The sequence below is a fragment of the Salmo trutta genome, chromosome 1 (genome assembly GCF_901001165.1).
Source record: "Salmo trutta chromosome 1, fSalTru1.1, whole genome shotgun sequence".
In the NCBI taxonomy this organism is placed as follows: domain Eukaryota; kingdom Metazoa; phylum Chordata; class Actinopteri; order Salmoniformes; family Salmonidae; genus Salmo; species Salmo trutta.
This window is the reverse complement of record NC_042957.1, coordinates 69,539,071-69,566,273: the sequence shown is the minus strand read 5'-3', so window position 1 is coordinate 69,566,273 and position 27,203 is coordinate 69,539,071. Positions and strand designations below refer to the sequence as shown.

Sequence of the window (27,203 nt, the reverse complement as noted above, 5' to 3'; positions counted from 1 at the left end):
TGCTCTTTACATACCCAGCTAGCCAGCCAGGACTGTACTGCTGACCCTGCTCTTTACATACCCAGCTAGCCAGCCAGGACTGTACTGCTGACCCTGCTCTTTACATACCCAGCTAGCCAGCCAGGACTGTACTGTACTGCTGACCCTGCTCTTTACATACCCAGCTAGCCAGCCAGGACTGTACTGTACTGCTGACCCTGCTCTTTACATACCCAGCTAGCCAGCCAGGACTGTACTGCTGACCCTGCTCTTTACATACCCAGCTAGCCAGCCAGGACTGTACTGTACTGCTGACCCTGCTCTTTACATACCCAGCTAGCCAGCCAGGACTGTACTGCTGACCCTGCTCTTTACATACCCAGCTAGCCAGCCAGGACTGTACTGTACTGCTGACCCTGCTCTTTACATACCCAGCTAGCCAGCCAGGACTGTACTGCTGACCCTGCTCTTTACATACCCAGCTAGCCAGCCAGGACTGTACTGTACTGCTGACCCTGCTCTTTACATACCCAGCCAGGACTGTACTGCTGACCCTGCTCTTTACATACCCAGCTAGCCAGCCAGGACTGTACTGCTGACCCTGCTCTTTACATATCCAGCTAGCCAGCCAGGACTGTACTGTACTGCTGACCCTGCTCTTTACATACCCAGCTAGCCAGCCAGGACTGTACTGCTGACCCTGCTCTTTACATACCCAGCTAGCCAGCCAGGACTGTACTGTACTGCTGACCCTGCTCTTTACATACCCAGCTAGCCAGCCAGGACTGTACTGCTGACCCTGCTCTTTACATACCCAGCTAGCCAGCCAGGACTGTACTGTACTGCTGACCCTGCTCTTTACATACCCAGCCAGGACTGTACTGCTGACCCTGCTCTTTACATACCCAGCTAGCCAGCCAGGACTGTACTGCTGACCCTGCTCTTTACATATCCAGCTAGCCAGCCAGGACTGTACTGTACTGCTGACCCTGCTCTTTACATACCCAGCTAGCCAGCCAGGACTGTACTGTACTGCTGACCCTGCTCTTTACATACCCAGCTAGCCAGCCAGGACTGTTCTGTACTGCTGATCCTGCTCTTTACATACCCAGCTAGCCAGCCAGGACTGTACTGTACTGCTGACCCTGCTCTTTACATACCCAGCTAGCCAGCCAGGACTGTACTGTACTGCTGACCCTGCTCTTTACATACCCAGCTAGCCAGCCAGGACTGTACTGCTGACCCTGCTCTTTACATACCCAGCTAGCCAGCCAGGACTGTACTGCTGACCCTGCTCTTTACATACCCAGCTAGCCAGCCAGGACTGTACTGCTGACCCTGCTCTTTACATACCCAGCTAGCCAGCCAGGACTGTACTATACTGCTGACCCTGCTCTTTACATACCCAGCTAGCCAGCCAGGACTGTACTGTACTGCTGACCCTGCTCTTTACATACCCAGCTAGCCAGCCAGGACTGTACTGTACTGCTGATCCTGCTCTTTACATACCCAGCTCGCCAGCCAGGACTGTACTGTACTGCTGACCCTGCTCTTTACATACCCAGCTAGCCAGCCAGGACTGTACTGTACTGCTGACCCTGCTCTTTACATACCCAGCTAGCCAGCCAGGACTGTACTGCTGACCCTGCTCTTTACATACCCAGCTAGCCAGCCAGGACTGTACTGCTGACCCTGCTCTTTACATACCCAGCTAGCCAGCCAGGACTGTACTGCTGACCCTGCTCTTTACATACCCCGCTAGCCAGCCAGGACTGTACTGCTGACCCTGCTCTTTACATACCCAGCTAGCCAGCCAGGACTGTACTGCTGACCCTGCTCTTTACATACCCAGCTAGCCAGCCAGGACTGTACTGTACTGCTGACCCTGCTCTTTACATACCCAGCTAGCCAGCCAGGACTGTACTGTACTGCTGACCCTGCTCTTTACATACCCAGCTAGCCAGCCAGGACTGTACTGTACTGCTGACCCTGCTCTTTACATATCCAGCTAGCCAGCCAGGACTGTACTGTACTGCTGACCCTGCTCTTTACATACCCAGCTAGCCAGCCAGGACTGTACTGTACTGCTTACCCTGCTCTTTACATACCCAGCTAGCCAGCCAGGACTGTACTGTACTGCTTACCCTGCTCTTTACATACCCAGCTAGCCAGCCAGGACTGTACTGCTGACCCTGCTCTTTACATACCCAGCTAGCCAGCCAGGACTGTACTGCTGACCCTGCTCTTTACATAGCCAGCTAGCCAGCCAGGACTGTACTGTACTGCTGACCCTGCTCTTTACATACCCAGCTAGCCAGCCAGGACTGTACTGTACTGCTGACCCTGCTCTTTACATACCCAGCTAGCCAGCCAGGACTGTACTGTACTGCTGACCCTGCTCTTTACATACCCAGCTAGCCAGCCAGGACTGTACTGTACTGCTGACCCTGCTCTTTACATACCCAGCTAGCCAGCCAGGACTGTACTGCTGACCCTGCTCTTTACATACCCAGCTAGCCAGCCAGGACTGTACTGCTGACCCTGCTCTTTACATACCCAGCTAGCCAGCCAGGACTGTACTGTACTGCTGACCCTGCTCTTTACATACCCAGCTAGCCAGCCAGGACTGTACTGTACTGCTTACCCTGCTCTTTACATACCCAGCTAGCCAGCCAGGACTGTACTGCTGACCCTGCTCTTTACATACCCAGCTAGCCAGCCAGGACTGTACTGTACTGCTGACCCTGCTCTTTACATACCCAGCTAGCCAGCCAGGACTGTACTGCTGACCCTGCTCTTTACATACCCAGCTAGCCAGCCAGGACTGTACTGTACTGCTGACCCTGCTCTTTACATACCCAGCTAGCCAGCCAGGACTGTACTGCTGACCCTGCTCTTTACATACCCAGCTAGCCAGCCAGGACTGTACTGTACTGCTGACCCTGCTCTTTACATACCCAGCCAGGACTGTACTGCTGACCCTGCTCTTTACATACCCAGCTAGCCAGCCAGGACTGTACTGCTGACCCTGCTCTTTACATATCCAGCTAGCCAGCCAGGACTGTACTGTACTGCTGACCCTGCTCTTTACATACCCAGCTAGCCAGCCAGGACTGTACTGCTGACCCTGCTCTTTACATACCCAGCTAGCCAGCCAGGACTGTACTGTACTGCTGATCCTGCTCTTTACATACCCAGCTAGCCAGCCAGGACTGTACTGTACTGCTGACCCTGCTCTTTACATACCCAGCTAGCCAGCCAGGACTGTACTGCTGACCCTGCTCTTTACATACCCAGCTAGCCAGCCAGGACTGTACTGCTGACCCTGCTCTTTACATACCCAGCTAGCCAGCCAGGACTGTACTGCTGACCCTGCTCTTAATACCATGTACTATACTGCTGACCCTGCTCTTTACATACCCAGCTAGCCAGCCAGGACTATACTGCTGACCCTGCTCTTTACATACCCAGCTAGCCAGCCAGGACTGTACTGCTGACCCTGATCTTTACATACCCAGCTAGCCAGCCAGGACTGTACTGTACTGCTGACCCTGCTCTTTACATACCCAGCTAGCCAGCCAGGACTGTACTGTACTGCTGACCCTGCTCTTTACATACCAGCTAGCCAGCCAGGACTGTACTGCTGACCCTGCTCTTTACATATCCAGCTAGCCAGCCAGGACTGTACTGCTGACCCTGCTCTTTACATACCCAGCTAGCCAGCCAGGACTGTACTGTACTGCTGACCCTGCTCTTTACATACCCCGCTAGCCAGCCAGGACTGTACTGCTGACCCTGCTCTTTACATACCCAGCTAGCCAGCCAGGACTGTACTGCTGACCCTGCTCTTTACATACCCAGCTAGCCAGCCAGGACTGTACTGTACTGCTGACCCTGCTCTTTACATACCCAGCTAGCCAGCCAGGACTGTACTGTACTGCTGACCCTGCTCTTTACATACCCAGCTAGCCAGCCAGGACTGTACTGTACTGCTGACCCTGCTCTTTACATATCCAGCTAGCCAGCCAGGACTGTACTGTACTGCTGACCCTGCTCTTTACATACCCAGCTAGCCAGCCAGGACTGTACTGTACTGCTTACCCTGCTCTTTACATACCAGCTAGCCAGCCAGGACTGTACTGTACTGCTTACCCTGCTCTTTACATACCCAGCTAGCCAGCCAGGACTGTACTGCGGACCCTGCTCTTACATAGCCAGCTAGCCAGCCAGGACTGTACTGCTGACCCTGCTCTTTACATAGCCAGCTAGCCAGCCAGGACTGTACTGTACTGCTGACCCTGCTCTTTACATACCCAGCTAGCCAGCCAGGACTGTACTGTACTGCTGACCCTGCTCTTTACATACCCAGCTAGCCAGCCAGGACTGTACTGTACTGCTGACCCTGCTCTTTACATACCCAGCTAGCCAGCCAGGACTGTACTGTACTGCTGACCCTGCTCTTTACATGCCCAGCTAGCCAGCCAGGACTGTACGTACTGCTGACCCTGCTCTTTACATACCCAGCTAGCCAGCCAGGACTGTACTGCTGACCCTGCTCTTTACATACCCAGCTAGCCAGCCAGGACTGTACTGTACTGCTGACCCTGCTCTTTACATACCCAGCTAGCCAGCCAGGACTGTACTGTACTGCTGACCCTGCTCTTTACATACCCAGCTAGCCAGCCAGGACTGTACTGCTGACCCTGCTCTTTACATACCCAGCTAGCCAGCCAGGACTGTACTGTACTGCTGACCCTGCTCTTTACATACCCAGCTAGCCAGCCAGGACTGTACTGCTGACCCTGCTCTTTACATACCCAGCTAGCCAGCCAGGACTGTACTGTACTGCTGACCCTGCTCTTTACATACCCAGCTAGCCAGCCAGGACTGTACTGCTGACCCTGCTCTTTACATACCCAGCTAGCCAGCCAGGACTGTACTGTACTGCTGACCCTGCTCTTTACATACCCAGCCAGGACTGTACTGCTGACCCTGCTCTTTACATACCCAGCTAGCCAGCCAGGACTGTACTGCTGACCCTGCTCTTTACATATCCAGCTAGCCAGCCAGGACTGTACTGTACTGCTGACCCTGCTCTTTACATACCCAGCTAGCCAGCCAGGACTGTACTGCTGACCCTGCTCTTTACATACCCAGCTAGCCAGCCAGGACTGTACTGTACTGCTGACCCTGCTCTTTACATACCCAGCTAGCCAGCCAGGACTGTACTGCTGACCCTGCTCTTTACATACCCAGCTAGCCAGCCAGGACTGTACTGTACTGCTGACCCTGCTCTTTACATACCCAGCCAGGACTGTACTGCTGACCCTGCTCTTTACATACCCAGCTAGCCAGCCAGGACTGTACTGCTGACCCTGCTCTTTACATATCCAGCTAGCCAGCCAGGACTGTACTGTACTGCTGACCCTGCTCTTTACATACCCAGCTAGCCAGCCAGGACTGTACTGTACTGCTGACCCTGCTCTTTACATACCCAGCTAGCCAGCCAGGACTGTTCTGTACTGCTGATCCTGCTCTTTACATACCCAGCTAGCCAGCCAGGACTGTACTGTACTGCTGATCCTGCTCTTTACATACCCAGCTAGCCAGCCAGGACTGTACTGTACTGCTGACCCTGCTCTTTACATACCCAGCTAGCCAGCCAGGACTGTACTGCTGACCCTGCTCTTTACATACCCAGCTAGCCAGCCAGGACTGTACTGCTGACCCTGCTCTTTACATACCCAGCTAGCCAGCCAGGACTGTACTGCTGACCCTGCTCTTTACATACCCAGCTAGCCAGCCAGGACTGTACTATACTGCTGACCCTGCTCTTTACATACCCAGCTAGCCAGCCAGGACTGTACTGTACTGCTGACCCTGCTCTTTACATACCCAGCTAGCCAGCCAGGACTGTTCTGTACTGCTGATCCTGCTCTTTACATACCCAGCTAGCCAGCCAGGACTGTACTGTACTGCTGATCCTGCTCTTTACATACCCAGCTAGCCAGCCAGGACTGTACTGTACTGCTGACCCTGCTCTTTACATACCCAGCTAGCCAGCCAGGACTGTACTGCTGACCCTGCTCTTTACATACCCAGCTAGCCAGCCAGGACTGTACTGCTGACCCTGCTCTTTACATACCCAGCTAGCCAGCCAGGACTGTACTGCTGACCCTGCTCTTTACATACCCCGCTAGCCAGCCAGGACTGTACTGCTGACCCTGCTCTTTACATACCCAGCTAGCCAGCCAGGACTGTACTGCTGACCCTGCTCTTTACATACCCAGCTAGCCAGCCAGGACTGTACTGTACTGCTGACCCTGCTCTTTACATACCCAGCTAGCCAGCCAGGACTGTACTGTACTGCTGACCCTGCTCTTTACATACCCAGCTAGCCAGCCAGGACTGTACTGTACTGCTGACCCTGCTCTTTACATATCCAGCTAGCCAGCCAGGACTGTACTGTACTGCTGACCCTGCTCTTTACATACCCAGCTAGCCAGCCAGGACTGTACTGTACTGCTTACCCTGCTCTTTACATACCCAGCTAGCCAGCCAGGACTGTACTGTACTGCTTACCCTGCTCTTTACATACCCAGCTAGCCAGCCAGGACTGTACTGCTGACCCTGCTCTTTACATACCCAGCTAGCCAGCCAGGACTGTACTGCTGACCCTGCTCTTTACATAGCCAGCTAGCCAGCCAGGACTGTACTGTACTGCTGACCCTGCTCTTTACATACCCAGCTAGCCAGCCAGGACTGTACTGTACTGCTGACCCTGCTCTTTACATACCCAGCTAGCCAGCCAGGACTGTACTGTACTGCTGACCCTGCTCTTTACATACCCAGCTAGCCAGCCAGGACTGTACTGTACTGCTGACCCTGCTTCTTTACATACCCAGCTAGCCAGCCAGGACTGTACTGCTGACCCTGCTCTTTACATACCCAGCTAGCCAGCCAGGACTGTACTGCTGACCCTGCTCTTTACATACCCAGCTAGCCAGCCAGGACTGTACTGTACTGCTGCCCCTGCTCTTTACATACCCAGCTAGCCAGCCAGGACTGTACTGTACTGCTGACCCTGCTCTTTACATACCCAGCTAGCCAGCCAGGACTGTACTGCTGACCCTGCTCTTTACATACCCAGCTAGCCAGCCAGGACTGTACTGTACTGCTGACCCTGCTCTTTACATACCCAGCTAGCCAGCCAGGACTGTACTGCTGACCCTGCTCTTTACATACCCAGCTAGCCAGCCAGGACTGTACTGTACTGCTGACCCTGCTCTTTACATACCCAGCTAGCCAGCCAGGACTGTACTGCTGACCCTGCTCTTTACATACCCAGCTAGCCAGCCAGGACTGTACTGTACTGCTGACCCTGCTCTTTACATACCCAGCCAGGACTGTACTGCTGACCCTGCTCTTTACATACCCAGCTAGCCAGCCAGGACTGTACTGCTGACCCTGCTCTTTACATATCCAGCTAGCCAGCCAGGACTGTACTGTACTGCTGACCCTGCTCTTTACATACCCAGCTAGCCAGCCAGGACTGTACTGCTGACCCTGCTCTTTACATACCCAGCTAGCCAGCCAGGACTGTACTGTACTGCTGACCCTGCTCTTTACATACCCAGCTAGCCAGCCAGGACTGTACTGCTGACCCTGCTCTTTACATACCCAGCTAGCCAGCCAGGACTGTACTGTACTGCTGACCCTGCTCTTTACATACCCAGCCAGGACTGTACTGCTGACCCTGCTCTTTACATACCCAGCTAGCCAGCCAGGACTGTACTGCTGACCCTGCTCTTTCCATATCCAGCTAGCCAGCCAGGACTGTACTGTACTGCTGACCCTGCTCTTTACATACCCAGCTAGCCAGCCAGGACTGTACTGTACTGCTGACCCTGCTCTTTACATACCCAGCTAGCCAGCCAGGACTGTTCTGTACTGCTGATCCTGCTCTTTACATACCCAGCTAGCCAGCCAGGACTGTACTGTACTGCTGATCCTGCTCTTTACATACCCAGCTAGCCAGCCAGGACTGTACTGTACTGCTGACCCTGCTCTTTACATACCCAGCTAGCCAGCCAGGACTGTACTGCTGACCCTGCTCTTTACATACCCAGCTAGCCAGCCAGGACTGTACTGCTGACCCTGCTCTTTACATACCCAGCTAGCCAGCCAGGACTGTACTGCTGACCCTGCTCTTTACATACCCAGCTAGCCAGCCAGGACTGTACTATACTGCTGACCCTGCTCTTTACATACCCAGCTAGCCAGCCAGGACTGTACTGTACTGCTGACCCTGCTCTTTACATACCCAGCTAGCCAGCCAGGACTGTTCTGTACTGCTGATCCTGCTCTTTACATACCCAGCTAGCCAGCCAGGACTGTACTGTACTGCTGATCCTGCTCTTTACATACCCAGCTAGCCAGCCAGGACTGTACTGTACTGCTGACCCTGCTCTTTACATACCCAGCTAGCCAGCCAGGACTGTACTGCTGACCCTGCTCTTTACATACCCAGCTAGCCAGCCAGGACTGTACTGCTGACCCTGCTCTTTACATACCCAGCTAGCCAGCCAGGACTGTACTGCTGACCCTGCTCTTTACATACCCCGCTAGCCAGCCAGGACTGTACTGCTGACCCTGCTCTTTACATACCCAGCTAGCCAGCCAGGACTGTACTGCTGACCCTGCTCTTTACATACCCAGCTAGCCAGCCAGGACTGTACTGTACTGCTGACCCTGCTCTTTACATACCCAGCTAGCCAGCCAGGACTGTACTGTACTGCTGACCCTGCTCTTTACATACCCAGCTAGCCAGCCAGGACTGTACTGTACTGCTGACCCTGCTCTTTACATATCCAGCTAGCCAGCCAGGACTGTACTGTACTGCTGACCCTGCTCTTTACATACCCAGCTAGCCCAGCCAGGACTGTACTGTACTGCTTACCCTGCTCTTTACATACCCAGCTAGCCAGCCAGGACTGTACTGTACTGCTTACCCTGCTCTTTACATACCCAGCTAGCCAGCCAGGACTGTACTGCTGACCCTGCTCTTTACATACCCAGCTAGCCAGCCAGGACTGTACTGCTGACCCTGCTCTTTACATAGCCAGCTAGCCAGCCAGGACTGTACTGTACTGCTGACCCTGCTCTTTACATACCCAGCTAGCCAGCCAGGACTGTACTGTACTGCTGACCCTGCTCTTTACATACCCAGCTAGCCAGCCAGGACTGTACTGTACTGCTGACCCTGCTCTTTACATACCCAGCTAGCCAGCCAGGACTGTACTGTACTGCTGACCCTGCTCTTTACATACCCAGCTAGCCAGCCAGGACTGTACTGCTGACCCTGCTCTTTACATACCCAGCTAGCCAGCCAGGACTGTACTGCTGACCCTGCTCTTTACATACCCAGCTAGCCAGCCAGGACTGTACTGTACTGCTGACCCTGCTCTTTACATACCCAGCTAGCCAGCCAGGACTGTACTGTACTGCTGACCCTGCTCTTTACATACCCAGCTAGCCAGCCAGGACTGTACTGCTGACCCTGCTCTTTACATACCCAGCTAGCCAGCCAGGACTGTACTGTACTGCTGACCCTGCTCTTTACATACCCAGCTAGCCAGCCAGGACTGTACTGCTGACCCTGCTCTTTACATACCCAGCTAGCCAGCCAGGACTGTACTGTACTGCTGACCCTGCTCTTTACATACCCAGCTAGCCAGCCAGGACTGTACTGCTGACCCTGCTCTTTACATACCCAGCTAGCCAGCCAGGACTGTACTGTACTGCTGACCCTGCTCTTTACATACCCAGCCAGGACTGTACTGCTGACCCTGCTCTTTACATACCCAGCTAGCCAGCCAGGACTGTACTGCTGACCCTGCTCTTTTCATATCCAGCTAGCCAGCCAGGACTGTACTGTACTGCTGACCCCTGCTCTTTACATACCCAGCTAGCCAGCCAGGACTGTACTGCTGACCCTGCTCTTTACATACCCAGCTAGCCAGCCAGGACTGTACTGTACTGCTGACCCTGCTCTTACATACCCAGCTAGCCAGCCAGGACTGTACTGCTGACCCTGCTCTTTACATACCCAGCTAGCCAGCCAGGACTGTACTGTACTGCTGACCCTGCTCTTTACATACCCAGCCAGGACTGTACTGCTGACCCTGCTCTTTACATACCCAGCTAGCCAGCCAGGACTGTACTGCTGACCCTGCTCTTTACATATCCAGCTAGCCAGCCAGGACTGTACTGTACTGCTGACCCTGCTCTTTACATACCCAGCTAGCCAGCCAGGACTGTACTGTACTGCTGACCCTGCTCTTTACATACCCAGCTAGCCAGCCAGGACTGTTCTGTACTGCTGATCCTGCTCTTTACATACCCAGCTAGCCAGCCAGGACTGTACTGTACTGCTGATCCTGCTCTTTACATACCCAGCTAGCCAGCCAGGACTGTACTGTACTGCTGACCCTGCTCTTTACATACCCAGCTAGCCAGCCAGGACTGTACTGCTGACCCTGCTCTTTACATACCCAGCTAGCCAGCCAGGACTGTACTGCTGACCCTGCTCTTTACATACCCAGCTAGCCAGCCAGGACTGTACTGCTGACCCTGCTCTTTACATACCCAGCTAGCCAGCCAGGACTGTACTATACTGCTGACCCTGCTCTTTACATACCCAGCTAGCCAGCCAGGACTGTACTGCTGACCCTGCTCTTTACATACCCAGCTAGCCAGCCAGGACTGTACTGTACTGCTGACCCTGCTCTTTACATACCCAGCTAGCCAGCCAGGACTGTACTATACTGCTGACCCTGCTCTTTACATACCCAGCTAGCCAGCCAGGACTGTACTGCTGACCCTGCTCTTTACATACCCAGCTAGCCAGCCAGGACTGTACTGTACTGCTGACCCTGCTCTTACATACCCAGCCAGGACTGTACTGCTGACCCTGCTCTTTACATACCCAGCTAGCCAGCCAGCACTGTACACTTCCCTTCAGTACCCACAGAGACTAACTTCTGATGATCTTTATTGAGACAGACAGACCAGGGACCAGAAGGTCTGTCTCCATCTGTGTCCATCGTGCTCTGGCTTGACCCCTGCTAGAGGAGGGTAGAGAGGGGGGCTCTGTTTCCCCTCCTGTCTGTCTGTCACCGGGACCCTGACCCTCTTTGAAATGTTGGAATCTCAGTGCTTTAATGGGGTGGGGGGGCAGTGGTTGGTAACAGGGGGTGGGGGCTCCACTTTGCACTCTTCCACACAGTGAGTGTTATTCTTTTTTTAAACGGGTTGCCCCCATGTGTCTTTTCTGAAATGACCAGGGGGGCGAGGGGGACTGTGGAGTCAGCTAGGGGGGGTCAACCCAGACACGCAGGAGTCAGGAGAAATTAGTATTTTATTATCATCATCATCCCCCCCAGAGGAAATTCTTCTGAGCCCCTCAGGGGGGGTTATGGGTACGGGTGACTCATTGCAGCCAGCAGTGTGAGTGCATTTGTGAAAATAGCCCCCTCCGAGCTTCGCAGCCAGAGAAATGTTATTTTAATATGAAAGGTAAACTAAATGTGGGACACCAGAGGAGAGGAAGGGGAGGAAAGAGCTGCTCTGGTCTTTTACTTTTCCTCGTTTTCCACTGAGACATTAGGGATGTTGTTCTCTCTCTCCCTTTATCTCTCCATCTGTCTCTCTCTGTCTCTCTCTCTCTCTCTCCGTCTGTTTCTCTCTCTCTCCGTCTGTCTCTCCCTCTCTCTCTCCCTTTATCTCTCCATCTGTCTCTCTCTGTCTCTCTCTCTCTCTCCGTCTGTGTCTCTCTCTCTCCGTCTGTTTCTCTCTCTCTCCGTCTGTCTCTCCCTCTCTCTCTCCCTTTATCTCTCCATCTGTCTCTCTCTGTCTCTCTCTCTCTCTCCGTCTGTTTCTCTCTCTCTCCGTCTGTCTCTCCCTCTCTCTCTCCCTTTATCTCTCCATCTGTCTCTCTCTGTCTCTCTCTCTCTCTCCGTCTGTTTCTCTCTCTCTCCGTCTGTCTCTCTCTCTCTCTCCGTCTGTGTCTCTCTCTCTCCATCTGTGTCTCTCTCTCTCCGTCTGTGTCTCTCTCTCTCCGTCTGTGTCTCTCTCTCTCCGTCTGTGTCTCTCTCTCTCCGTCTGTGTCTCTCTCTCTCCGTCTGTGTCTCTCCGTCTGTGTGTCTCTCTCTCTCCGTCTGTGTGTCTCTCTCTCTCCGTCTGTGTCTCTCTCTCTCCGTCTGTGTCTCTCTCTCTCCGTCTGTGTGTCTCTCTCTCTCTCCGTCTGTGTGTCTCTCTCTCTCTCTCTCCGTCTGTGTCTCTCTCTCTCTCCGTCTGTGTGTCTCTCTCTCTCCGTCTGTGTCTCTCTCTCTCCGTCTGTGTCTCTCTCTCTCTCCGTCTGTCTCTCTCTCTCTCCGTCTGTGTCTCTCTCTCTCCGTCTGTGTCTCTCTCTCCTCTCCGTCTGTGTCTCTCTCTCCGTCTGTGTGTCTCTCTCTCTCCGTCTGTGTCTCTCTCTCTCCGTCTCTGTGTCTCTCTCTCTCCGTCTGTGTGTCTCTCTCTCCGTCTGTGTGTCTCTCTCTCTCCGTCTGTGTGTCTCTCTCTCTCCGTCTGTGTGTCTCTCTCTCCGTCTGTGTGTCTGTCTCTCCGTCTGTGTGTCTCTCTCTCTCCGTCTGTGTGTCTCTCTCTCTCTCCGTCTCTGTGTCTCTCTCTCTCCGTCTCTGTGTCTCTCTCTCTCCGTCTCTGTGTCTCTCTCTCTCCGTCTCTGTGTCTCTCTCTCTCCGTCTCTGTGTCTCTCTCTCTCCGTCTGTGTCTCTCTCTCTCTCCGTCTGTGTCTCTCTCTCTCCGTCTGTGTCTCTCTCTCTCCGTCTGTGTCTCTCTCTCCGTCTGTGTCTCTCTCTCTCCGTCTGTGTCTCTCTCTCTCTCCGTCTGTCTCTCTCCGTCTGTGTGTCTCTCTCTCTCCGTCTGTGTGTCTCTCTCTCTCCGTCTCTGTGTCTCTCTCTCTCTCCGTCTCTGTGTCTCTCTCTCTCTCCGTCTCTGTGTCTCTCTCTCTCCGTCTCTGTGTCTCTCTCTCTCCGTCTGTGTGTCTCTCTCTCTCCGTCTGTGTCTCTCTCTCTCCGTCTGTGTCTCTCTCTCTCCTCTGTCCTCTCTCTCTCCGTCTGTGTGTCTCTCCTCTCTCCGTCTGTGTCCTCCTCTCCTCCTCTCCGTCTGTGTGTCCTCCTCTCTCTCCGTCTGTGTGTCTCTCTCTCTCCGTCTGTGTCTCTCTCTCTCCGTCTGTGTCTCTCTCTCTCCGTCTGTGTCTCTCTCTCTCCGTCTGTGTCTCTCTCTCTCCGTCTGTGTCTCTCTCTCTCTCCGTCTGTGTCTCTCTCTCTCCGTCTGTGTCTCTCTCTCTCCGTCTGTGTCCTCTCTCCTCTCCGTCTGTGTCTCTCTCCGTCTTGTCTCTCCTCTCTCTGTCTGTGTCTCTCTCTCTCTCCGTCTGTCTCTCTCTCTCTCCGTCTGTCTCTCTCTCTCTCCGTCTGTGTCTCTCTCTCTCCGTCTGTCTCTCTCTCTCTCCGTCTGTGTCTCTCTCTCTCCGTCTGTGTCTCTCTCTCTCCGTCTGTGTCTCTCTCTCTCCGTCTGTGTGTCTCTCTCTCTCCGTCTGTGTGTCTCTCTCTCTCCGTCTGTGTGTCTCTCTCTCCCGTCTGTGTGTCTCTCTCTCTCCGTCTGTGTCTCTCTCCGTCTGTGTGTCTCTCTCTCCGTCTGTGTGTCTCTCTCTCCGTCTGTGTGTCTCTCTCTCTCCGTCTGTCTCTCTCTCTCCGTCTGTCTCTCTCTCTCCGTCTGTGTCTCTCTCTCTCCGTCTGTGTCTCTCTCTCTCCGTCTGTGTCTCTCTCTCTCTGTCTGTCTGTGTCTCTTTCTCTCTCTCTGTCTGTGTCTCTTTCTCTCTCTCCGTCTGTGTGTCTCTCTCTCTGTCTGTGTGTCTCTCTCTCTCTCTCTGTTTGTTTGTCTCTCTGTCTGTGTGTCTCTCTCTCTCACTGTGTGTGTCTCTCTCTCTCCGTCTGTGTGTCTCTCTCCGTCTGTCTCTCTCTCTCCGTCTGTCTCTCTCTCTCTGTGTGTCTCTCTCTCTCTGTCTCTCTCTCTCTGTGTGTCTCTCTCTCTCTCTCCGTCTGCGTGTCTCTCTCTCTCTCTCCGTCTGTGTGTCTCTCTCTCTCTCCGTCTGTGTGTCTCTCTCTCTCTCCGTCTGTGTGTCTCTCTCTCTCTCCGTCTCTTTCTCTCTCTCCGTCTGTCTCTCTCTCTCCGTCTGTCTCTCTCTCTCTGTGTGTCTCTCTCTCTCTGTCTCTCTCTCTCTGTGTGTCTCTCTCTCTCTCTCCGTCTGCGTGTCTCTCTCTCTCTCTCCGTCTGTGTGTCTCTCTCTCTCTCCGTCTGTGTGTCTCTCTCTCTCCGTCTGTGTGTCTCTCTCTCCGTCTCTTTCTCTCTCTCTGTCTGTGTCTCTCTCTCTCTCTCCATCTGTGTGTCTCTCTCTCTCCGTCTGTGTGTCTCTCTCTCTCTCCGTCTGTGTGTCTCTCTCTCTCTCCGTCTGTGTGTCTCTCTCTCTCTCTCCGTCTGTGTGTCTCTCTCTCTCTCTCTCTCTCTCTCTCTCTCTCTCTCCGTCTGTGTCTCTCTCTCTCTCTCTCTCTCCGTCTGTGTGTCTCTCTCTCTCTGTCTGTGTGTCTCTCTCTCTCTCTCCGTCTGTGTGTCTCTCTCTCTCTCTCTCCGTCTGTGTGTCTCTCTCTCTCTCTCTCTCCGTCTGTGTGTCTCTCTCTCTCTCTCTGTGTCTCTCTCTCTCTCTGTGTGTCTCTCTCTCTCTCTCCATCTGTGTGTCTCTCTCTCTCCGTCTGTGTGTCTCTCTCTCTCTCTCCGTCTGTGTGTCTCTCTCTCTCTCTCTCCGTCTGTGTGTCTCTCTCTCTCTCCGTCTGTGTGTCTCTCTCTCTCTCTCTCTCCGTCTGTGTCTCTCTCTCTCTCTCTCTCCATCTGTGTGTCTCTCTCTCTCCGTCTGTGTGTCTCTCTCTCTCTCCGTCTGTGTGTCTCTCTCCTCTCTCCAGTCTTGGTGTCTCTCCTCTCGTCTCCGTCTGTGTGTCTCTCTCTCTCCGTCTGTCGTCTCTCTCGGTCTGTGTGTCTCTCCGTCTATGTGTGCTCTACTCTCGTCCTGGCTGTGTCTCGTCTGTCTGTGTGGTCTCTCTCTCTCTCTCTCTCTCTCTCTCTCCGTTCTGTGTCTCTCTCTCTCTCTCGTCTGTCTCTCTCGCCGTCGTATCTCTCTCTATCGGTCCTGTCCTGTCTCTGTCTGTGTGTCTCTCTCTCTCTCTGTCTCCTCTCTCTCTCTCTGCCTCTGTCCTCTCCTCTCATGTCGTTCTCTCTCTGTCTGTGGTTCTCTCTCTCCTCTGCCTCTCCTCTCTGTCCTGTCTGTACTCTCCTCTCTGTGTGTCTCTCTCTCTCTCTGTCTGTGTGTCTCTCTCTCTCTCTGTCTGTCTCTCTCTGTCTGTGTGTCTCTCTCTCTCTCTCTCTGTCTCTCTCTGTCTGTCTCTCTCTCTCTCAGTCTCCTCTGTCTGTCTCTCTCTGGGTCTGTGTCTCCTCTCTCGTCCTCCTCCCTCTGTCCTCTCCTCTGTCTGTCTCTCTCTCTTCTGTCTGTGTTCTCTCTCTCTCTCCATCTCTGTCTGTCTCTCTCTCTCTCCCTGCCCTCCTCGTCTGCTGTGTGTGCTCTCTCTCCTCTCCTCTGTCTGTCTCTCTCTCTGTCTGTGTGTCTCTCTCTCTCTCTCCGTCTGTCTCTCTCCGTCTGTGTGTCTCTCTCTCTCCGTCTGTCTCTCTCCGTCTGTGTGTCTCTCTCTCTCTGTCTGTCTCTCTCTCTCCGTCTGTCTCTCTCTGTCTGTGTGTCTCTCTCTCTCGTTCGGGGGGGGATACGAGAGGACTCTAGCAGTTGAAATGAAATGAAAGGTTGGTGAAAACAACATGTGCCTTGCTCAGTGGCCGTTAGTGGAGTCAGTATTTTGTGATGTACTCAAAGGTGAACCCCCTGACCTCACAGCACAGTAATCCCTATAAAAGCTTTACAACAGTCCTGATAGAAAAAAATGCATCTTATCTTAATAATCTTTCACTTTATGGAACCTTTCACTGTAAACAGTTTTAGAGTCAAAACTAAGTGCCTCAGAAAGGGTACTGTTTCATCTCTCTGTCTATATGCCAACTTCACCAGACCTGGCTGGAGACTCAAATATAACAGAGGAAACATCTCAACCCATTAAGATGTGAACTATCATAAGTTACCCCTAACCACAGACCATTCATGTGGATAATGATCTGATCCTGGACCAGTAGTTATGGCATTTACCTTTTCCCCCAATTCCCAACCCATAGGTCATATCCATAGGTCAAGGGTCATAAACTCACCTGCTGGTACTCTTGGCAGACTTCTGGTTGGACCAGCGTATCAGCGATCTTCTGGAGGTGTGGTTTCAAGAGGTCCCCGGAGCAGCCCCCCAGCACAGCAGCCAGGACCATGAGGGGGGTGTGGGGGGAGGAGGAGGAGGAGGGGGTCTCCAAGTGGACCAGGAGCAGCTTGAGGAAGACCTCAGGGCTAACAAAGGTCCCCAGCAGCTTGGCAGACCTCAGACACTGCAGAGAGAGAGGAGAGAATACTATAGTTTATGGAATGATTTGCCAATATTACAGAGTATTTCATGCCAATAAAGCACATTGAATTGATGGAGAGAGCAAAGATTAGCGAGAGAGCAGAGACCAATACTAGAGAGAAAGAAATAGAAAGAAAGAATTCAACATAACAGAAAACCATGTAATCCATAATCCATTATCATCCAGTGGATCAGAGGAACCATCAAAGGCTTCCTCTTGGGGCAGATGCATCCCAAGTCCTTAGGCCCAGCCCAACTATCTCAGGGCTATAAGACACATATATCACTATTCACTGCTGTCTATTCTAAGGCCAGCAGGTGTGTCCTCTCCTCTCATGACATGACCATCAAGATCAAGCCATTCACCACAGCAGCTCTGAAACATCTGTTTCTGGGTGGAAAGAATGTCAATGGAAATAGGCCATGAGCATGACAATAACGGAAATAACTTGAAGGAAGGAAGGCCATTAGTACTGTGAGCAGTTTGTTAAAATGGCACCCAAATGATGCATCAGTCTACGGCTTGTTTCACAAAGATCTGTCAAGTGATGAACTGAAGTAGCCAACACACAGGTACTGTATACTGGACCTGTAGAGCAGATTTCTACCACCATCTTCTTTATTTAACCTCTCTTGGGTAGGGGCAGTATTTTGATGTCAGGATGAAGAAGGTGCCCAGAGTAAACTGCCTGCTACTCAGTCCCAGAAGCTAAGATATGCATATTATTAGTAGATTTGGATAGAAAACACTCTGAAGTTTCTAAAACTGTTTGAATGATGTCTGTGAGTATAACAGAACTCATATGGCAGGCAAAAACCTGAGGAAAAATCCAACCAGGAAGGGTGGAAATCTGAGGTTTGTAGTTTTTCAAGTGATTCCCTATCCAATATACAGTGTATGTGGGGTCATTTTGCACTTCCTAAGGCTTCTACTAGATGTCAACAGTCTTTAGAATGTTGTTTCATGCTTCTACTGTGAATGGGGAGAGAATAAGAGGTCTTAGAATCAGATGACTGAGAAAATGACATGAGCTCAGTGGCGCGCTGCCGTGAGAGTTAGCGGTGTTCCTTTTCTTTTTTGAAGACAAAGGAATCGTCGGGTTGGAATATTATGGAAGATTTATGATAAAAACATCCTAAAGATTGATTCTATACATTGTTTGACATGTTTCTACGAACTGTAATATAACTTTTTTGACTTTTAGTCTGAATTTACTGCGCGAGCACAGTGGATTTGGATTACTCGACTGAACGCGCGAACAAAATGGAGGTATTTGGTGTAAATTGATGTGCTCATTCACCGGACGTTTTGGGAGGCAAAACATTTCTGAACATTACACGCCAATGTAAAATGGGGTTTTTGGATATAAATATGAACTTTATCGAGCAAAACATACATGTATTGTGTAACATGAAGTCCTATGAGTGCCAACTGATGAAGATCATCAAAGGTTAGTGATTAATTTTAGCTGTATTTCTGTTTTTTGTGACGCCTCTCCTTGCTTTGAAAATGGCTGTGTGGTTTTTCTTGTCTAGGTGCTGTCCTAACATAATCTAATGCTATGCTTTGACCGTAAAGCCTTTTTGAAATCGGACAGTGTGGTTGGATTAATGAGAAGATTATCTTTAAAATGGTGTATAATACTTGTATGTGTGAGAAATTTGAATTATGAGATTTTTGTTGTTTTGAATTTGGCGCTCTGCTATTTCACTGGCTGTTGGCGAGGTGGAACGCTACCTACCGTCCCACATACCCTAGAGAAGTTAACCTTTATTCATCCAGGTTAGTCTAAACGGAGATTAGATGTGTTTAACAAGAGAGACAAGATCCAAGAAAGAGCTCACCAGCTGCAATAGCAACACGATCATCCAACCATTAGGCCTACCACTATCATCCAACCATTAGGCCTACCACTATCATCCAACCATTAGGCCTAGCACTATCATCCAACCATTAGGCCTACCACTGTCATCCAACCATTAGGCCTACCACTGTCATCCAACCATTAGGCCTACCACTGTCATCCAACCATTAGGCCTAGCACTATCATCCAACCATTAGGCCTACCACTATCATCCAACCATTAGGCCTACCACTATCATCCAACCATTAGGCCTAGCACTATCATCCAACCATTAGGCCTACCACTATCATCCAACCATTAGGCCTAGCACTATACTCCAACCATTAGGCCTACCACTATCATCCAACCATTAGGCCTACCACACTCATCCAACCATTAGGCCTACCACTATCATCCAACCATTAGGCCTACCACACTCATCCAACCATTAGGCCTACCACTATCATCCAACCATTAGGCCTACCACACTCATCCAACCATTAGGCCTACCACTATCATCCAACCATTAGGCCTACCACTATAATCCAACTATTAGGCCTACCACTATCATCCAACCATTAGGCCTACCACTATCATCCAACCATTAGGCCTACCACTATCATCCAACCACTATCATCCAACTATTAAGACTACCACTATCATCCAACTATTAGGCCAACCACTGTCATCCAACTATTAGGCCTACCACTATCATCCAACTATTAGGACTACCACTATCATCCAACCATTAGGCCTACCACTATCATCCAACCATTAGGCCTACCACTATCATCCAACCATTAGGCCTACCACTATCATCCAACCATTAGGCCTACCACTATCATCCAACCATTAGGCCTACCACTATCATCCAACCATTAGGCCTACCACACTCATCCAACCATTAGGCCTACCACTATCATCCAACCATTAGGCCTACCACTATAATCCAACTATTAGGCCTACCACTATCATCCAACCATTAGGCCTACCACTATCATCCAACCATTAGGCCTACCACTATCATCCAACCATTAGGCCTACCACTATCATCCAACCACTATCATCCAACTATTAAGACTACCACTATCATCCAACTATTAGGCCAACCACTGTCATCCAACTATTAGGCCTACCACTATCATCCAACTATTAGGACTACCACTATCATCCAACCATTAGGCCTACCACTATCATCCAACCATTACGCCTATGACTATCATCCAACCACTATCATCCAGCCATTAGACCTACCACTATCATCCAACCATTAGGCCTACCACTATAATCCAACCATGAGGTATACCACTACCATCCAACCATTAGACCTAACACTATCATCCAACCATCAGGCCTACCACTATCATCCAACTATTAGGTCTACCACTATCATCCAACCATTAGGCCTACCACTATCATCCAACCATTAGGCCCACCACTATCATCCAACCACTATCATCCAACCATTAGGCCTACGACTATCATCCAACAATTAGGCCTATGACTATCATCCAACCACTATCATCCAACTATTAGGCCTATGACTATCATCCAACAATTAGGCCTATGACTATCATCCAAACACTATCATCCAACCATTAGGCCTACCACTATCATCCAACCATTAGGCCTTCCACTATCATCCAACCATTAGGCCTATGACTATCATCCAAACATTAGGCCTACGACTATCATACAACCACTATCATCCAACCATTAGGCCTTCCACGATCATCCAACCATTAGACTTACCACTATCATCCAACCATTAGGCCTACCACTATCATCCAACCATTAGACCTACCACTATCATCCCACCACTATCATCCCACCACTAGCATCCCACCATTAAGCCTTCCATGATCATCCAACCATTAGGCATACGACTATCATCCAACCACTATCATCCAACCATTAGGCCTACCACTATCATCCAACCATTAGACCTACCACTATCATCCAACCATTAGACCTACCACTATCATCCAACCATTAGACCTACCACTATCATCCAACCATTAGACCTACCACTATCATCCAACCATTAGGCCTACCACTATCATCCAACCATTAGACCTACCACTATCATCAAACTATTAGACCTACCACTATCATCCAACCATTAGACCTACCACTATAATCCAACCATTAGACCTACCACTATCATCCAACCATTAGACCTACCACTATCATCCCACCATTAGACCTACCACTATCATCCTACCACAATAATCCAACCATTAGACCTACCACTATCATCCCACCACAGTCATCCAACCATTAGACCTACCACTATCATCCAACCATTAGGCCTACCACTATCATCCAACCATTAGGCCTACCACTATCATCCAACCATTAGACTTACCACTATCATCCAACCATTAGGCCTACCACTATCATCCAACCATTAGGCCTACCACTATCATCCCACCACGATCATCCAACCATTAGGCATACCACTATCATCCAACTATTAGGACTACCACTTCCTGACCTGACCACCCCCCCAGGATGAGATAAAGGTCAGTGCTATCCAGAATCCTAACCTTAACCCCTACCTTAACCATTTTACATTTCATTTCCAATGGTGTAGGGATGTCCCATTGGATTACATAGAACACATAGTGATAGCATGTGTCTCTATGTCTCGACCACTCACGTTGGTGACCACGTCGCTCTCGGGGTCGGTGCAGGCGCGGTACAGCGTGGAGAGCAGCAGCTGCAGGTGCTGGGTGCAGTGGTCCTCAGCATGTAGCAGCAGGGCATACAGGAGCTGGGCCGTCTTGACCCGCGTGCCCACCACCCAGTCAACCATGTCGCGGGCCAGCGCCGGCAGCAGGTTGGACAGGTTCCTCACCACCAGCTCCCTGCAGCCCAGGCCCGGACGCGCCACTGGGGGGAGAGAGGGGTGGAGGAGGTGGGTTAGAAAGTGTATGAAAATGCCTACATCTATTAGCCTACTAAAAAGCACACAAATGGACCAATTAAGATTTACATCTAAGTCTGCGTTTGCACCAATTATGAGCAAAAGATCTGATCTGAATGATTGGTCAAAAGACCAATCATTTGGCAAAAGATCAGAATTGGGCTGTCTGAGTAAACGCTTACACAGGCAGCCTATACATCTACAAGTGCTAATAAGTTAACTGTGTTGTAACTGTGTTCTCCTATTTCTAACTGTGTAATAGAGATAGAACAACTGTTCCATAGCCCTCTGGCCCAGTTATGCTGATGGAGCATTTTACAAGATTTCTTTTCAACAAAAAACACTTCAGTAGGCAAGAAGGGAACATCATTTGTTGGGTGTTTTCTGCTGTCACAGTGATACTGCTGATGGAGAGAGAGGACTGCATCTTACTCTACAGTCTAAGTCCCATTTTCCAGACATGTACTTTTTGGTTTTACGATTGAGATTTCCTCTCCGTGGGACTTGTCAGAGCAAGTGGAACACATTTTTAAATGAATAGCCTCCACATGTTTCATCCCTCTCTCCCGCCTTCCCTCCCTCCCTCCCTCCCGCCTTCCCTCCCTCCCTCCCTCCCGCCTTCCCTCCCTCTCTCTCTCCCTCTCCCTCCCGCCTTCCCTCCCTCCCTCCCGCCTCCCTCCCTCCCTCTCTCTCGCCTTCCCTCCTTCCCTCCCTCCCTCCCGCCTTCCCTCCCTCCCTCTCTCCCGCCTTCCCTCCCTCCCTCTCTCTCGCCTTCCCTCCTTCCCTCCCTCCCGCCTTCCCTCCCTCCCTCCCTCTCTCTCTCTCTCCCTCCCGCCTTCCCTCCCTCCCTCTCTCTCGCCTTCCCTCCTTCCCTCCTTCCCTCTCTCCCGCCTTCCCTCCCTCCCTCTCTCCCGCCTTCCCTCCCTCCCTCTCTCCCGCCTTCCCTCCCTCCCTCTCTCTCTCTCTCTCCCGCCTTCCCTCTCTCTCTCTCTCTCCCGCCTTCCGTCCCTCCCTCTCTCTCCCGCCCTCCTCCCTCCCTCTCTCTCTCTCTCTCTCCCGCCTTCCCTCTCTCTCTCCCGCCTTCCCTCTCTCTCTCCCGCCTTCCCTCTCTCTCTCCCGCCTTCCCTCCCTCTCACTTTCCTTCAGTATCCAATGAGCAGGTCTCCCTCCCTCGTGAACAGGTCTCCCTCTTTCTATTTGTCTTTCGCAGGCTGCTAATGAGAGGGGAAGAGGGTGATCAATCCTACAGAATCACACAGGACAAGACAAGCCGTTTCTGGTTGTGTCACAGTTGTCTGACACTGACCTGTTCAGACAGGAGGGGGCCATGTTGGATTTATGACTGGCAGGGAGAGACTCATCCAGTATCCATCAGCATTATCACCATGTGGAGCTGGAGACTGACCCAGATCTGCACTACACAACCAGACGGTCATGTTCATTAGGCACCAAACGGATGAAAACTGACTAAAACAGAAAGGGACTATATGGACTTGTCTTATCAGTTGCAAAATGTTTAATGTTGCATGCCCTAATGAACATAACCCAGGACGCATATGGGTACCCAACACTTAGCCTACCTATGGCCAGCAACCAGGGTGAACACGTTCATGTTCAAACTCATCCTTACCCCCGGGCCTGGGTTATCTACCCTCGTCATCGCAGCAGCACCTTCCTACAGTATATCTGAGGCAGCTACGCTGTCATTATAACTGCAGCCTGCCGGTCAGACACTGGGTTAAAGCCACTGCACCTGCATAGTGGAACTTCCCTTTTAATAAACCCTTCATCATTGTAATCATCACCCTTAATTGAATTTTTATCATTAACTTAACTCAACATACCCCTATGGATTAAATCAACGGACAGACATATAGGGGGAGGTAAAACATTAACAAGGTGAGATTGGGACAGTGGAATCATTTATCCTTCATGCATACAGGCCAGCCCATTGAAATTCAACCATCTTTTAAGAGGCGAGAGACCTGATTAAGATGCAGTGCACACACTTCAACCACAGGTTGTTGCCTGGTCCCATATCTGTTTGTGTCGTCTTGCCAACTCTCAGGGTCATTGAGTACGGTTACATGCACACAAAAATAGGATTATTGTGAAGTCAGATCAATATAATAGCTCCATTTAAATGTTTACATGCTTTGCAAGAAGAACGATGTCCCTAATAATCCTGTTTACATGGACACATCTGAAATCAGGCTACCTGATGGCACTCTGATAAATGCAGAAAATGGCCAATCAAAATAAACGTTCTACCACAGCGACCATGTTATTTCTGTGATGCCTATTTGATTCTGAATTCCAACATATAACGTTTGTGGGAAAACTACTTTCTGAGATGCATATTTTCAGTTTTTCCAATCTCACTTCACTAGCGCAACAGATAGAAGCTTGCACTGCTCGTACTAGCACGTTCAGATCTAATACGCCGCTGTAAAACTCTGATGAAGGCCTTTACATGTCCTCAGAATTCTAAAGATTGCTCAGAAAACCAGGTGTTTTCATCAGCGTATGCTTACTTCCATGTTGACCTTGCACCGATTAAGATAAGTAGAGTAAGGTGTTTACAATTGACATGACTTATGCCATACTCAGCCTACTGCCATAACCAGATTAATATCACATTATTAGTGTGCATGTAAACATACTCATTGTCACATCTTGACATAAACTGATCTGGGACCAGGCTAATGTGGTGAGTGCGTGTGACCGTCATAGAAACAAACTGCCTTCCCAGTGTAGCCTATGTGAAATAAACTGAAATCAGGTCAGGAGGGAAACGGCAGGGTTGCTGCTCTAGATAAAGGCCTGCTGTCGGTCTTCACCTGCTGAGTGGGATGGAAAGTCAGACAGGACAGACAGACAGGACATCACCTCTCCTTCCTGAACCCTGCAGGGATATGAACAGATGAAGGGCTTCCTCATTCTTCACTACAGTGCTGACAGACATTATTAATAGGTGGTAATAAGCACTTGGGGAGGCAACACAGGCTGGGTGTTGTCCCTCCAATGGCCTGCTCTTCCAGCTTCTCACACAGGGGTGGGGTGGTGCGTGAGTGGGGTAGTCGTGAGTGTGTGTGTGTGTGCCAGAAAGAGAGTGAGTGTGTGCGCGTGCATGAGTGCGTAAAAGGGGATTAGGGGGAGGTGGGCAACAGCCCTGCAGGATGCACGTGTGTGTGTGTGAGAGAGAGAGTGAAAGTGTGTGTGTGTGTGTGAGAGAGAGAGAGAGAGAGAGAGAGAGAGAGAGAGAGAGAGAGAGAGAGAGAAAGTGAGTGAGTGTAAGGGGGAGGTGGGCACCAGCCTTGCAGGATGCACGTGTGTGTGTGTGTGTGTGTGAGAGAGAGTGAAAGTGTGTGTGTGAGAGAGAGAGAGTGAAAGTGTGTGTGAGAGAGAGAGAGAGAGAGAGAGAGAGAGAGAGAGAGAGAGAGAGAGTGGGAGGTGGGCACCAGCCCTGCAGAAAACCCCTCTAGTCTCCACCCAGCCTGCACACCACATCCACACGTTAGTCTTAGTAATGAGGGTGTTAGGGGGCAGAGTGCCGACAATAATCGGCTATTAGTCAAGCACTGTGTCATGGAGAGCCTTGTATGATTGACGGAGCAGATCTAATGACATAACACATAACCTGTAGAATACGTAACCCGCAGGCCAATAGAGGTGAGTAATATATGGAGGCTTGGAACTCCACATGACTAAGCACTCTTGGGGAAAAGGGTAAGCACAATTGGTTTATGGTCGTAGCTCATACGTATTATTTTTTTCCCCGGCCAAATCTAAAGGAATAATTCAAGGATTTGTATAAAAGTTGTCTGCTCAAAGACAGACAAGGCAGTACTTCTTATTACAGAAAACGAATCATTTAAACCTAGTCCCAACAAAGCTAAAAAAAATCTCCTGTTCCCTTCTTTCCCTTGATTAAAATATAATTAAGACCCCATGATGTGAATAACTGAATATTTAACGAGTCATGTATAAAAAAAATATTACAATGAAATCAATGCAAGAGAAGAGCAAATGATCCCACGCACAGAGGTGCAGATGATGACTTACTAAAGCTTGGAATTCAAACTGACATGCTCCATTTCACCATGGTATCAGTTTATATTTCAGGCTACACAGACAGGAATGTGAGAATCCTGCAATATTACAGCAAGCAGAAGTACAACTGAAGAAACAAAGCATATTTAGGATGGATAGATAGGCTAGATGGATCATTGACAGCACAGCACAGCATCCCTCCCCAGCCCCTACAGCCCTCTCTCCATGCCCAGACTGCTCTGACGTCAATCATCGATAGATCCATCATGCCCTCAGAAGACAGTTCTTCTTATTAATAAAGGCAGCTGAACCCCACGCTGCATCTGACCTACTTTCAGAGGAAGGAGTACATAACTAGATCGGTGGAGGAGGAGGTGGCTGTACAGAGAAGGCCACAACAACAAATCACACGGTTTACACTGGCTGGTGTTCTTCAGGCTGTATCAATGCACTGATGAACTTTCTTCTTCATTATTGTAATCAAGACAACACACTGCATGGGACAGTAACTAACTAACCTTTCCTCAATGGGCTACATTCACTGAAGGCCTTGTATCTCTCTGCAGGAGACAAAATCCAATATATTTCTTTAGTGATTTGTTTTTCTTGTCTAGCCTTCTTTGTGTGAGAAACTTAACCCTGTAAATACTTTTTTTTGCACCAACCAAAGATCCTGTATTCACTTTCTATGTCAATTGTGGCGCAATGGTACATTGTTGTTTCGGGCCTCCGAGTGGTGCAGTGGTCTAAGGCACTGCATCGCAGTACTAGCTGTGCCACTAGAGATTCTGGGTTCGAGTCCAGGCTCTGTCATAGCCGGCCGCGACCGGGAGACCCATGGGGTGGCTCACAATTGGCCCAGCGTCGTCCGGGTTAGGGGAGGGTTTGACCGGCAGAGATGTCCTTGTCCCATTGGGCACTAGCGACTCCTGTGGTGGACCGGGCCCAATGCACGCTGACACGGTCGCCAGGTTCACTGTGTTTCCTCCGACACATTGGTGCGGCTGGCTTCCAGGTTAAGTGGGCATTCTGTCAAGAAGCAGTGCGGTTGGGTTGTGTTTCGGAAGACACACGGCTCTTGACCTTCGCCTCTCCTGAGTCCGTACGGGAGTTGCAGCGATGAGACAAGACTGTAACTACCAATTGGATACCACAAAATTGGGGCCAAAAAGGGGTAAAAAATAAAATAACTAAATGGTACATTGTTTCATCTCTGCAGTAGTAGTGATGGAGTTCACTCACCTCCAGCAGGGTAGAGGTCAGGTGGGGTCAGGAGGAAGTCCATCTTGTCCTTCAGGTCATCCTCATTCTCCTGCTCCCACAGAGCGCCTGTCTGCCTCCACAGGTCAGCAGCTCGTTGACTGGAAGGGAGAGAGAGACAAATATAATGATAATGCATGTCCATCCCTGCCACGGCGGACCCAGGATTCAAACCCACACCATAACCACGCAATGTACAAACACAAAAGCCCAGCCTTGTTGGCTGCTACTATTCCCTCTGTCACACCAAACCTACTGTATAAGTAGGTATCTACAGTAATCTGCACAAGCAACCCGGATACAGTATATGCGTATTTGTGGCTGCATATTTCCTAGGTCTGAGTGAGTGAATGGGTGGTATCAAAGGCAGGGTGGTTAAGGACTGGGTCAGTCTTTTGAATTAAAGGCAGTCAATTCAGGAAGTAAACTCAAATTACAATTCAAAATTGGAAAAAACTGCATCTATTTTGAAGGAGTAGA

At 50.5% G+C, this 27,203-nt stretch overlaps 1 protein-coding gene across 1 annotated transcript in view; it reads right to left on the bottom strand.

The window, feature by feature from the left end:
- Window positions 1-27,203, bottom strand: part of LOC115206415 (dynein assembly factor 5, axonemal) — an 88,844-nt gene that overhangs the window by 59,166 nt on the left and 2,475 nt on the right. Inside the window, exons 4-6 of the mRNA XM_029773372.1 lie at window positions 26,706-26,824; window positions 21,144-21,376; window positions 16,396-16,620 (exon numbers count right to left, since the gene is read on the bottom strand). Of these exons, the coding sequence (XP_029629232.1) occupies window positions 16,396-16,620; window positions 21,144-21,376; window positions 26,706-26,824 (577 nt within the window). The remainder of the gene's footprint in view (window positions 1-16,395; window positions 16,621-21,143; window positions 21,377-26,705; window positions 26,825-27,203) is intronic.